Here is a 14356-nt window from a genome sequence, read left to right on the forward strand (position 1 = left end):
CAATCAAGTCCTCTAAGGAGAGATTAGAATCACACTCACTACAGTCCTTCCAATCAGCTACTTGAAGGGGAGGCCTTGCTGATTAATCCTTCCAATAAGGCTAGAAGGAGGTGGAGATTGCAGATAACAAGTTTTGTAGGGGTTCAACGAGTTAGAGACTGACGAGGAGAGGAGAGTTCAGAACTGTGTCCTTTAAGGGAGAGTACGTCTCCCCTCGCTTCAGTGTTCTCCATATAGACTGAGTCAAGAGTGATTCGTTTTCTATCATTGTAACTTGTTAATTTTGTACTGATCCTTATAATACTATATACTAATTAACCTTTATCCTACCGGTCATACTAATTTTCATGGAAATCTCTCTATTTTTGCATATTTTTATGTCATTATGATAACTAAGATCCACACAAAATTTCAGAACCCTATCTGTTTTGACAAAGGAATTACAGCATGTTCCATTTAAGGAAAATTGGATGGTTAATGATAATCGAATGTCATTCACAGATAATTTTATTGAACTACAAATATACAGAAGTTTGGTACATTGGTGGTGTCCCATGTAAATTCATATGCAAAACAAAATGAAAAGGATATGAATGAGATATCTTTACATTACATTAAATTAGACAATGCATTCCTTTTATAACTTCTAAGCCTAATGCGAATTTTCAAACTTTTCCTACATTATGAAAATTCTCAAAGCATTTCTTTCCCCTTTTGGCATGCAAACGTTCATTACATTTTTGACACATATTTTTTTGTATTTTTCTTGCAAATTTTGCATCTTCCTTGGGTTGCTGATGTCAGAATGTGATTTACTTCATCATAGCAAATGCCAACTGGAAGTGTTTGCACCAGTGGGATACCTGGGTCGTGGTACCTGCCTTACTGTGCCTTCAGATTTTATTAGAGACAGTGTTATTTGCCTTCTAAAATCTAAGTGGGACAAGTAATTCTTCTCAATTTTGCAATGCACCCTCCAAGCAGCAATTACAGCTACATTTACTGCTTTCAGAAATAAGGGCCAGTACCATTTTTTCCCTCTAATCATTGGGCGATATGAATAGAAAGTCAGTCCATAAGATCAACACCACCCATTCCTTTGTTGTATGAATTGATGAGATGCGGCTGTGAAACATCTTTTACTCCACCTTTCACTCGCCTGTTCACAGTGTGGACAGGATCATGAGTTTCCCAATTACTTTCAATGCCCACAACATCATTGTCATTCCATTTTGCAACATAGACTTTCCCATCACTGCGATGATCAAATGTGCCCCTCTCCATCTTCTGCAGTTCTTTTGTGGTCGACAAGGCTTTTGCTGCTCCAGCACTGCGATTTTCTCTAATTGTCCCAGTTGCCTTAGCATTAGATTCAGTCAGCTGTACCAGTAAATCGTAACTTGTAAAAAAGTTTTCGAAGTAAAGTTGGTGCTTTTCAGTATTTGAGCGTGATGAAATCACATCAACCATTTTGGTAATAATACTCTTTCCAAGTGGCTGATTCCTTCCTTCTCCCTTTCCTTGATATAATTTCAAATGGTATGGATAACAATCATTTCCACAGAGACTCCAAATCGTGTACCCAAAACGAATTGGCTTTCCTTTTATAAACATTTTGGCACTGTAGCGACCATAATACGGCACCATTGATTCAACACTTAGAAGTTGGTGAAATACACCAAACTGAACCAATCGATCATTTAGCATGTTATATATTGGAGAAATCTTGCTCATCTTATTTCCTGGCTCAAGGTGCTGGTTGTCTGCACAATGCATGTATCTCTTTATTTCAGAAAACCTGTTTTTACTCACTGTATTGGACACCAGAGGTACCCCCAAATCTGGCTGTGTTGACCAGTAATGCTGCTGCTCAGGTAAGGAAAGGTAGCCTGACAATAACAATATACCCAGGAGGTTTCTAACTTCTTTTTCTGAGACGTCAAAATTAGGATTGTTGTGATCACTATTTGCAAAGAGTTTAGTTTGGTCTGTATTGTAAGTTGCTATCTCGTCTGAAAATACCTGTCTCGAAATTGTATATGGTGAAGAATCATCTAGTTGTAGCAAATCATCTGGTGAAAGGATATCAGCAGAAGGAAGAGTCTTATCAAATGCACAATTCTTTTTCCACTTAAGTAGTTTTCCTCTTTGTTTTCCTGTAACCGATTCTTCACATTCATCAATGTCACTTTCAATTTCTTCTTCAATTTCCATTAGTCCTGCTGGTTCATGTTGTTCCTCTGGGTCATCTACAAGATCCTCGATGTCACTGTCTTGATCACCAGAATCCCCCGCAGCTGGAGGCAGTACCACCACTTTCACTATGTTATTGGAAGACTCGGCTATATCTAGTGCATCTTGCATTTAGTTACTTTGGTAACTTTGCGATGCCCATAAAACGAGGGTGCATCCATTGTTTGTGAAAAAAAAAAAAATATTGTGATCTTTAGCATTTTATTACTGAATACACTAGTAAATATCAAATGAGGCATTGTTAGTTAGCGACTAAATAATTATTTGGCAATATAAGGTAGAGTAATACATATATTCATATATATATATATATATATATATATATATATATATATATATATATATATATATATATATATATATATATATATATATATATATATATATATATATATATATATATATATATATATATGACGAAATTACATGGGTCAGCAGCACAAAAACTGTGCTACTAACACGTAAGCCTCCTCACTGCTGCAAGGAGTCAGGAATCGAGAGAGAGAGAGAGAGAGATACTAACCTGTATAGTATACCAATATTTTGAAGAGTTGAATAGTCCTCCACGTCAAAAGTGTGTGTATGGTGACGTAGGGCCTTCAGCCCCTGTTCTAGTGCAGCAGATTGCTGTAAAAATCGTTCAGATAGTGAAACAAGCATGAAATTTGGCACAAACATTCCTAAGACTACGCTCTCTTAGAAAAGGGCGCTGGCCACCTGAAAATCCAAGATGGCGGCTATTTTTTTTCAAAATGGCCGCCATCTATGTTGAGATTCACTGGTTTGGGAGCATCTATTGGATGGAATATGCCAGTTTTTTTAAACCTCGACTTTTAGGTTATAAAATGTTCCATACCACACATTTTATTGAAAACCCTTACTAAATGAATTGTAACCAAGATGGCGTACAAAATGGTTGCCATAAAAGTTTTTTTCTATCCACAGCGCTAGCAGACATAGAGACCAACTGTTTTTATTTAATGGTATATTCATGTGATCAGACAGTTTAACTAATATGCTATTTTCAACTGAAATAGTAATGGTATGGTCACATACAACATTGTGTCTAAGACTGTAACCATAAAAAGAAAAGAAGAGAAATACGGACTAAACGCAACCATATCTATGTATAGGTCTCTCAACCTACACCTTTGAAAAATTCGAGGATAAGAAGGTAGGCATAGCATGACACGTTGGATGCTCAAGCTAGATTATCTACTGAAGAGAGGGCAATATTTATCTAGACTTCACATTTGCAAGTGCACAGAGCTGTGCAGGGAAGACCCAGCTTGTAGCACTTGCACCTTTCCCGACAGCCTGCTTTGCATCCACATTTGTAAGCTGTTGGCAACTCTTGGCTAAGGGCGAGTTGGTTGTCCAGAGGACTTGCCATGCTTCACCAGACTTTTGCCATCCCCACTCAGCAGGGTTCTCTGGCTGTGGCTGACACTGGTGGCCTGCCCCACACACAACCAGCCTGGTACGCAGCACGCTTGGTGTGTTGGAGGAGAGCTCCCTGGTTGGTGGAATGGCCTCATATGCCCTTTGTTTTCTGGCAAACATATCAAGTCTAGCCTCATCCACAGTGCCAGCAGTGCTGGATCTTTCATACATAAGTATGACAAACCTCTCCAGGACCTTCAGGTCACTCTCTTCCACTCTGAGAGGGTAGTGACTCAGTTTGGAGAACACAGTGGAGGCCTCTGGAAAGATGTTCCATGTCTGCCAGGCGGTCTTCTTGCCCTTGCTCCGGAAGGCTGACACTGTATCACAGCCTGTGAACGCATGGAAGAAGAGCATGCCATTCACCTTCTCCTGGCCCAGAGAGTTGCACAGGTCATGCACAGCAATCCAGCGCAGGCTCTGGCCTTGGCCAAATGCCACCCATAGCTTCTCTAGCCCTAGATTGTGGAGAGTGGAGAAAGCACTGACTGCAACGACAAGAACATCTGTGTCATTTGCTTTAACCGTGATGGTCTTGGCTCCATGTTCTGTGGCATATTTGGCATGGAGAAAGATGCGGGTGTCAGCTTCCTCATGAAGCACTTTTCCAGTCCCTGAAGACTAGCCTCATGAGTGCTGAGGACAGCAGACCTTTCGTGGCAATGACAACATTTGTGGCAGACATCTGGGCAACTTTGTCTGCCAGGAACTGGAACAACTCTGTCTTGTTGGCATCGTGTCTTAGGAAATTGCGCCAGTTGGATGGAATTGTGTTCTTGTCTGTCACCTTGCGCCTTCCTCCTTGACCACGTTGGAGCCTGGTCTCAGCTTTGAGGCTGGATGTATTGTATACATCAAATACAAGATGTGATGATGTGTACTTGCTGCTATAGGATTGTGTCACAGGCAAGAAGTCGCAAAGTGCATAGCCCTCAAAGGTCTTTCCTTTCTTTGGTGGCAGGCATGGACCAAAGCTGATCCATCTGCAATGAGGACATCAGTCTTTGGTTCTTTGTCTTCTAGTGTAACATGACTCTCCAGGACCGAGGTCAGCTGAGACTTCTGACATGTGTACAGCCTACCACCCTCACTAAGGGAAGCTGGGAATGTTTGATTCTCGTGCTGAAGAATTCCTGCAGATCACATTCACGGCTCTGACAGGATATAAATAGCTTTGAGAAAAGCTGGCAATCCTCCTTCAGAAGTTTCTGCTTTGACTGTTCTACAGGAGCAGCTTCTTGCCTGAAGAAGTCAGTTCTGTTCTTCTTTATCGGCTCATAGAAGGAGACTGCATTGTTTGCCAAAGAGTCTGAAAAACTTCTGAAATTTAGTGCGGCCTCTGTCAAGGTGTGTCTGTAGAAGTTCTGCTGAGCTGGGGTGGGCAATGTCTTTGTTGTCAATGGAATACAGATCCTGGCTCTCTTCCTGAAAAGGACTTCCCAAGTGTTGCAAAGCCAATGACAGCTTGCTGACTCTCTCCAAGAATGTCTTCTGCGCATGAGGTGTTTGTTCATGGTGTGTTGTCTGCTCATTAGACTCCTTACTTTGAACCTCTGTTTCGTATGCAGACACCAAGCGGATGATCTCTGGGCCAGCCACCATCCATCTTCTGAGTGCTGACGGATCTTCAGTCAGCCCAATGGCTCCGCCATCAGCCTTTATAAAGGCATTGGTCTGCTCATGAGCTTGGTCAAGAGCCATTGCTGAGAACTGGCGACTGGTCTTGTGCACAACAAAGTTGCCAGCCTTGAACTCCTTGTGCAACTCTGGGTGTGAACTCTCTAGGGTAAGCATGTCCCTGAGGTGAATAGGCAGCCAACGAGCATAGTTTGTATTATTGTTGGAAAAGAAGTAGGGTATCAGCTCATGCAATGCCTGGCAGTAGAGGACAAAATTGGCCTCATGGAAGGACCTGGTCAGTAGGAATATCACAAGTTCCATAGACAACACCATGTGCCAGAAGTGGAACTGTGGACTCTGCTGTCTTCAAAGGTCACACCACTCTCAAACTCTAATGCCTGCTCATTGTTGTTTGCTTTCTCAGCACAGTAGTCAGTGTATGCTGTCCTCAGGAGTTTGTACAAACTAGAGGCTGTAACCTGGTGCATCTGCCGTGTCCTGGTTACACTTGCAGCTGACAGGAAGGATTCTGCAGTTCCAGATGAAGCAACTCCTGCCTCCACCAGAGCTCCTGGTCCAACCACTGCCATGAAGAAGAGTACCAAGAGATGTCATTGCTGCCATCTCAATGTGCAGACCACCAAACATTACCAGATACTTGTCTTCGCCATACTGATCAGGCCACTGCCACTGCACCTGCTTTGCTACGGCATAGATTGGCTGATCAGCTGTGATTATGGGTATCTGTATGGGATTCAACTAGGTTCGGTCTCCCTACACCTAGCCCAATCATTCATCCAGTGCCATTTAAGTCCCGTGTGATCTGTACACCATCCGGGTAAGTACATGAACCATCATGTACAGCCCCCATACCCTTGGCTCGGCTCTCCCGCCGCTGGCATCCTGTCTATTCAGGTGCGGCTATCTAACTATAGCTGGTCTGGGGCTGTTAGAAAGCATTTGGGACACTAAACTAAACTATACTACAACTACTAGTCTAAGACTACAGGATTAGTAAAGCTGGATTAGCTGGCACTGAACCCCATGCTGAGTTACACAGCAGTGATGTCACCAGTGTGCCCTGGTTGTGTGCAGACATACACTCTTTTACATTTATTAATTTTCCTTCAAAATTGATGAGTTATTCGAAAGAGATGGCCTCATTAGGATCTAAAACCACAGAAACCAAGATCCATGCTTAAAACGATAATTGTTGAACGGGCATTATTTCTCATTATAATTATTGTTTCTACCTTTTCTTGGCAGCCATATAGCCCCATATTTAAAGGTAAACTGTACTGGGAAGCTACAGAAACATAATATTCACAAGAAATAGTATGGAAGAGCTTTAACATATTGCTAGAAGCAAATACATGCCATTCTAGTGAAAAATTAGCCAAAATCTGTCGATACTGGCCGCCATCTTGAATTTGGCCGCCATATTAAATTTTTGCGTGGCCAGCGCCCTTTCTGATAGAGGGAACTTTAAAAGAGCACTTGTGCAAAATTTCATGCTTGTTTCACTATCTGAACGATTCTTATGAAATATGCAATTATCTGCTGCACTATTCCATCTTATTTTATTTTACCCTTGTAGGTGATACAGTCAGATCAGCAACATCCTTATGGTGTATTTCTTCCCACCTTCAAGTATATATATATATATATATATATATATATATATATATATATATATATATATATATATATATATATATATATATATATATATATATATATATATATATATATATATATATATATATATATATATATATATATATATATATATATATATATATATATATATATATATATATATATATATATATATATATATATATATATATATATATATATATATATATATATATATATATATATATATATATATATATATATATATATATATATATATATATATATATATATATATATATATATATATATATATATATATATATATATATATATATATATATATATATATATATATATATATATATATATATATATATATATATATATATATATATATATATATATATATATATATATATATATATATATATATATATATATATATATATATATATATATATATATATATATATATATATATATATATATATATATATATATATATATATATATATATATATATATATATATATATATATATATATATATATATATATATATGACTTTATTATCACATCCCCGTGATTCATATATATAATCATATATATATATATATATATATATATATAAGCTTCATATACAATCAGTAAGCTACAAACGTCCTTTAATATCCAATTCGCTCTACCTTGGAAATAATATATTTTCATATATGTTACCGAAGGGAATTTTTAGTTGATAATAAGTTCATCGTCCCGTGGGCTCAAACCAGCGAAGGACAAGAACTCAGGACTACAGTGGATGCATTAACCCATCCGGCCAGCAAGTGAAAATATATATATATATATATATATATATATATATATATATATATATATATATATATATATATATATATATATATATATATATATATATATATATATATATATATATATATATATATATATATATATATATATATATATATATATATATATATATATATATATATATATATATATATATATATATATATATATATATATATATATATATATATATATATATATATATATATATATATATATATATATATATATATATATATATATATACATATATATATACATATATATATATATATATATATATATATATATATATATATATATATATATATATATATATATATATATATATATATATATATATATATATATATATATATATATATATATATATATACATATGATAGCTCAGTGGGTAGCGTCTACTGGAGTCGCTGAATAGGTTTCGTGTCAAGGGTTCGTGTCCCGACGATACTAGTTCATTTATCACTTATATAAATTCGCCTTCAGCAGCAATTCTCCAACGGAGATATTCCTGAGGTAGCGTGAATTTGATATTAAGCGACATTTGTAGCTTCATGATTGTATATAAATCACGGTGTGAAATAAAATTTCATAATAAGAGCTGCGTGTTCCAAACGTACCAATGAACTGTCATGGCGGAGGTGGGTCATTGCCGAGGCTAAGTACAATTTCCCCGCTCATGACGGGTAAAAACAGTACAGCAGACTCAGCAAAGACTTATACCTCTCTTGATAGCTCAGTGGGTAGCATCTACTGGAGTCGCTGAATAGGTTTCGTGTCAAGGGTTCAAGTCCCGACGATACCAATTCATTTATCACTTATATAAATTCCCCTTCGGTGACAATTCTCCAACGGAGATATTCCCGAGGTAGTGTGAATTTGATATTAAGCAACATTTGTAGCTTCATGATTGTATATAAATCACAGTGTGATAAAAAATTTCATAATAAGAGCTGCGTGTTCCAAACGTACCAATGAACTGTCATGGCGGAGGTGGGTCATTGCCGAGGCTAAGTACAATTTCCCCGCTCACGACGGGTAAAAACAGTACAGCAAACTCGGCAAAGACTTATACCTCTCTTGATAGCTCAGTGGGTAGCATCTACTGGAGTCGCTGAATATGTTTCGTGTCAAGGGTTCATGTCCCGACGATACCAACTCATTTATCACTTATGTAAATTCCCCTTCGGCGACAATTCTCCATCGGAGATGTTCCCGAGGTAGCGTGAATTTGATATTAAGCGACATTTGTTGCTTCATGATTATATGTATATATATATATATATATATATATATATATATATATATATATATATATATATATATATATATATATATATATATATATATATATATATGTGTGTAATGTGTGTGTGTGTGTGTGTGTGTGTGTGTGTGTGTGTGTGTGTGTGTGTGTAATTACTGAATTTGTCTATTGTTCAGTTTTTTAGGTCTTTGCTTCACCGACTTATGGTTACATAAAAGATGCCAAGCCTACCTGTCTGGAACGAGCTTGCATTAAATCAAATATTTTACAGACACTGGATAAGGCTATCAAAGGATTATTATAACGTACTTTAATTATAACAAAATATGACAATGTAAAAGATAATGTACAGTTTGATTCCAAAAATCTTTCCATTTAACGTATGAACAGAAGAGAAAACATGGAAGCAGAGGCGGAATTTCAGACACAGAAACTTGAACAAACTTCCTCTCGTACTCCCACCATTTATTTACATGCACAAGCGACTCAAACACGCAAGCTCAAACAGGCACAAATTGCAATCACGCGAAACAGAAGTTACTACCACAACGCTTTCTGAAGATAATTAAAGACCTCTTCTTGGTGAACTAAAAAAAAAAGAAAAAACAAGAAAGGAATAAAATGGCATTCCCCAAATCTTTTTCTAGGGGCAAGAGTCGCTTTAGTAAAGCGAGGAAAGATGCATGTGCCTTTAGCAGATTTTTACCTAAAGGATAATTTTCCTTGAGACATTAAAGCAGTTATTTATAAAAACTAACAAGTGAGAATTATATAACTAAGCCTATATATATATATATATATACAGTAGTTATATATATATATATAAGCCTATATATATAAAGTATATATATATATATATATATATATATATATACATATATATATATATATATATATATATATATATACATATATATATATATATATATATATTACAGGTGAAAAATAAGAAAACGTAATTAAGTTTGATTATGATTGACAGAATACAGAGTGTGATTCACAGCCACAAGAACATACTGAAAGTTAGATACCCATATCCCATTCATGAATAGTTATCATTATAAAAACTAATTGCTGAAGAATTGTGAGAATTTGTGTTTAGGAAAATATGATAATCCTATTTTCATATATCTCTAAAACTATTAAAGTTTTAAACAATTTACAAATTTCTTTGATATACATCCCTTGACTGATATTCAATTATGGTTGTAACTTTCTTTATGTTCCTTTCAGTGCATTATTAGAATGCATGATTGTCTCACTAACATGTATATACCTCATTCCTTGTGCATATCTCTTATGTATGTTCAATTCTTTTTCCAGTACTAATATAAAAGTATATATTTTATATATCCTTTAATAATATTAGTTCTTGATATGAGGATATATTTCATACTAAGATATATAAGGCAGAACAAAAATTTTTTTGTGTTGTGTAATTCTTTCTGGTTTTTGATACCTAGTCTTTTTGCCGCTAAATACTGTACACTATCAGGTATATATATTCCTATATTATCTATTTCATCATCAAAATATTCAGGCTACATACCCGCAAACCTCCAAAAATATAGATGAAAACACTATAACCTATTGCTTTGTCCAGAATAGAAATGCATATATTAGTGGGTTTTCTACACCATATTTAAACCCACTATATTTCTTTGCTAGTATGAGGACATCCATGAGGCACCCCTCATTTTCCATTTCCATCGTTTACTAATTGATTTAACTATTTTTATATTTATACAAACCATGTTAAAATATAATATTTTGCTATATAAGTTTAACACTGGGGATAGAGGGTTATAAAATTTATATTAAATTCAAATTTACAATCTTTTACACATAATTTAATCAGTTCAATTAAAGCACTATATTTTCACCTGTGGTATATAAATGAATCCAAAAAGTGATAATAATCATATATATATATATATATATATATATATACAATATATATATATATATATATATATATATATATATATATATATATATATATATATATATACACGCATATATATATATAAATATATATATATATATATATATATATATATATATATATATATATATATATATATATATATATATATATATATATATATATATATATATATATATATATATATATATATATATACACATATATATTTTGTTTATATGTTATATTATATATAATTGATAATAGTTTGTTTATATACATGTACAGATATTTGAGGTATATTTTAGGAAAATTATTCAATGCCCTTTTACTTAAACTTTCATAAATGCATGTATAAATGCACAGGAGCTGTCCCGTATTAGCTGCAAATTTACGTTCGTGTTTTTCTTTGAATTCACATAAAATACATACATTTTGTTCTTGAATATTTTTTTTTATATTTTAATTTTTGTTCCCGTGCTGTAAGTTCTGGGGATATCTCAGAAATTATCTTACTTTTTTGAATGTCTAGTGTGAGTTTGGGCACTTTTTCAATAGTAATAATAATTAGGTCACACGATTAAAATTGACGGTTACTGCAAGGCAAGGAAGAGGTATTGGCTGGACACTGCTGGACTAGTTAGACCCAGGGTCTGGGGATGCTATTGCCATGCAAAGGTTGTGAACCCCATGGAGGGAGGAAATGACTCCTAAATGGCAGAGAGCCTCTGGTCCTAGAGAATATTGGCAACTGCATATACCTTGTCAATGTACCGAAGACTGCCACTGCAGCAGTAGTAAGCTGTACCATGACAACGATGGCTTAGGAATCGCCGTAGTGATGGGTTGTGGGCCTGTTGTTGAAAGGAAATGCCCCCAAATCGTAGAAGTGAAAACTATATTACTATCAGTTTCCAACCACATTTCAGCTTGAAGCCTTGTATACCCCAAAATGGTGGATCACCTAACGTGTAAATTTCTAAATTCCAAATTCCAACATTCTCAGAAAATTGGCAAAGCTAGAAGTGACTGTTTTTTTTCTTTTTATTCATCTACAACTGCCTCTCTCTGCAGTGGTTCTTAATTAAAGAATTGTGATATTGTAACAAGCAATATGTGCCTTACTTGAATTATGCCGAGTTCTGCATTATATAGGCTGAAGTTTTCAGGAATTATGACCTTTGACGTAGTTGTAACATCATGGTGAAGTTTTATTAACAAGTGGAGAGATATCGTGTTTAATTAGGTTTCTTTAGCCTTTTATGTATGCTTTTATTCGCGACCAAACAAATGCGTAACTTTTTTAATCAGTGATAGATAGATAGATAGATAGATAGTTCATTCTAGTGACTGGTTTCATTCCATACTAATAATCGCCCTACACGTCCCATTTATTATGTTCAAGGAATAAGGAAGTTCAGGTTTATTCTGATAATTATCCTTTGGAAAGCATAGATCATTCTATTTTAAATAGGTCCCCCTTTATCTTAGTTATTGTTTTTACGCTCTTGACGTTGCTTATTATCCGTTCCCCTTCCTCTCACCTGTCTTTTCTTGTTATGACCTAATTCCCCCTTGTCTATTAGCGTACTTATTTTTACCTTCCCCTCGCCAAGTATACCAAGCAGTAGTTTCTCTTTGCTTGGCATTTTTTCTTTTTTTTATGTCTATGTTAGGGCGCAACATCATATCAACTCATTGCATTCTAATTTGTGGAATGGAATGTTCATTAGGTTCCATTATTCTGTAGTAGAGCATTATAACAAAGAGATTATTTTCTGGCGATGCAGGCATATCCTGTAGAAAAGGGTCCCCTTGAAATTCTTCCCACCAGCTCATTAAAAGTTCTTCGTCATAAACCCGTTTAAATAAAAGTGTGTGTGTGTGTGTGTGTGTGTGTAAACGAATAAATATTCCATTTTGGTTTTTACATGTAAAAGAAATAAATACTAAAGGAGATTTTTTTTTTTCGGACATACAATATTTTTTCAAAAGTTCTCATTTTATGCTGAAAATGTTCTGTTGGTAAACACTATTTGATAATAGACGTATGATGAAAGTATGTTTGCTATTAATACACGATCCGACAAACAAGCATACAGACAGACAGACAGAAGAAAAACATATAAAACATATATTATGTATGTATGTATGTATGTATGTATGTATGTATGTATATATATATATATATATATATATATATATATATATATATATATATATATATATATATATATATATATATATATATATATATATATATATATATACATATACACACACACAGTGTTTCGAAATTAGAGACCCCCTCCACAGAACAAATGGAAAGTTATGAAGTTTTCTGCTGTAGCCTATCTCCAAGTACATTATTTTAAGTTTCTTATTAAGCTGTTTTTCATTTTACATTTCTTATATTTTCAGACTGGGTGACGGAGTTAGATACAGCCATGGCTAAACTCCTACTAGACTGGAGGAAATCAGATGGATTGACCGAATCCGGGCTATAACCTTCAGAGAGGCTGGGATGCTGGCGCATCTTTCATTTCACGTTCCTGGATAGCTAAATACATTAAAAGAGATGAATTCTAGGTTAAAAGAAACTGGAACAAAAATCCATATGACTGTCATCGCAAAAAGAGTGAGAATCTTGGAAGGCCTGAAATCCTTTCTCAGGAGTCAAAAGACATAATAGCTGAGGCAGTGGGTAGACCAAGAAAGTCTTTACGTAAATTGGTACTTGAAATAGAAAGAAAAGGGGAAAGAAGAGAAGTTATAGTGCTGTATATCATGAGTTGAAAAAATTTGGTATCAATCCATTTCATGTTATCAGCAAGCCAAACGTCACTCAGCAACAGAGAGAAGACTGTACATGGTTTTGTGGTTCATTTCTTAAAAATTGGGATGAAGCTGACTTTCTCCATGTTGCCGCATCAGATGAATTCTTCATTTACACAGTCAGGAAGCCAAATCATAAAAATGACATCATTTGGGCTGCAAAGTTGGATGATATCAGCGATGACTTGCGCTATCACCAAGTTGTGAAATTTCCTGTATGTTTGGGAATTTTTCTCTGTTTCACAGCCAAATAGTTAATGTGGATCATCAAAGAAAAAGGACAGTCATGGAATGGATAATACTTCAGAGAAACTGTGCTTACTGGTGGAGTATTTCCTTTTCTCAAAGACCCTGATAAAGCACCATGTTTCAAGGCTCTTCAGACATAGGAGCTGCTTCAAAACAATGGTATCGACTTTTTCTCGTCAAGTGAATTTCCAGGTAGCTCCCCTGAGCTTAATGTGTGTGAAAACATTGGTAGTGTCTTAAAGGATCGTGATGAAGTGCGCACAGTGAACTATG

At 34.9% G+C, this 14356-nt stretch overlaps 1 protein-coding gene across 1 annotated transcript; it reads right to left on the bottom strand.

The window, feature by feature from the left end:
- Positions 1-1068: 1068 nt before the first annotated feature.
- Positions 1069-1734, bottom strand: LOC136849489 (piggyBac transposable element-derived protein 3-like). Its single transcript, XM_067122836.1, has one exon. It carries the CDS (start codon positions 1732-1734, stop codon positions 1069-1071), a length of 666 nt encoding a protein of 221 aa, XP_066978937.1.
- Positions 1735-14356: the final 12622 nt, after the last annotated feature.

This window comes from Macrobrachium rosenbergii, chromosome 2 (assembly GCF_040412425.1).
Source record: "Macrobrachium rosenbergii isolate ZJJX-2024 chromosome 2, ASM4041242v1, whole genome shotgun sequence".
In the NCBI taxonomy this organism is placed as follows: Eukaryota; Metazoa; Arthropoda; class Malacostraca; order Decapoda; family Palaemonidae; genus Macrobrachium; species Macrobrachium rosenbergii.

Coding starts and splice junctions, on each gene's coding strand:
- LOC136849489 (XM_067122836.1), bottom strand. CDS start 1,734: ATGAGCAAGATTTCTCCAATATATAACATGCTAAATGATCGATTGGTT.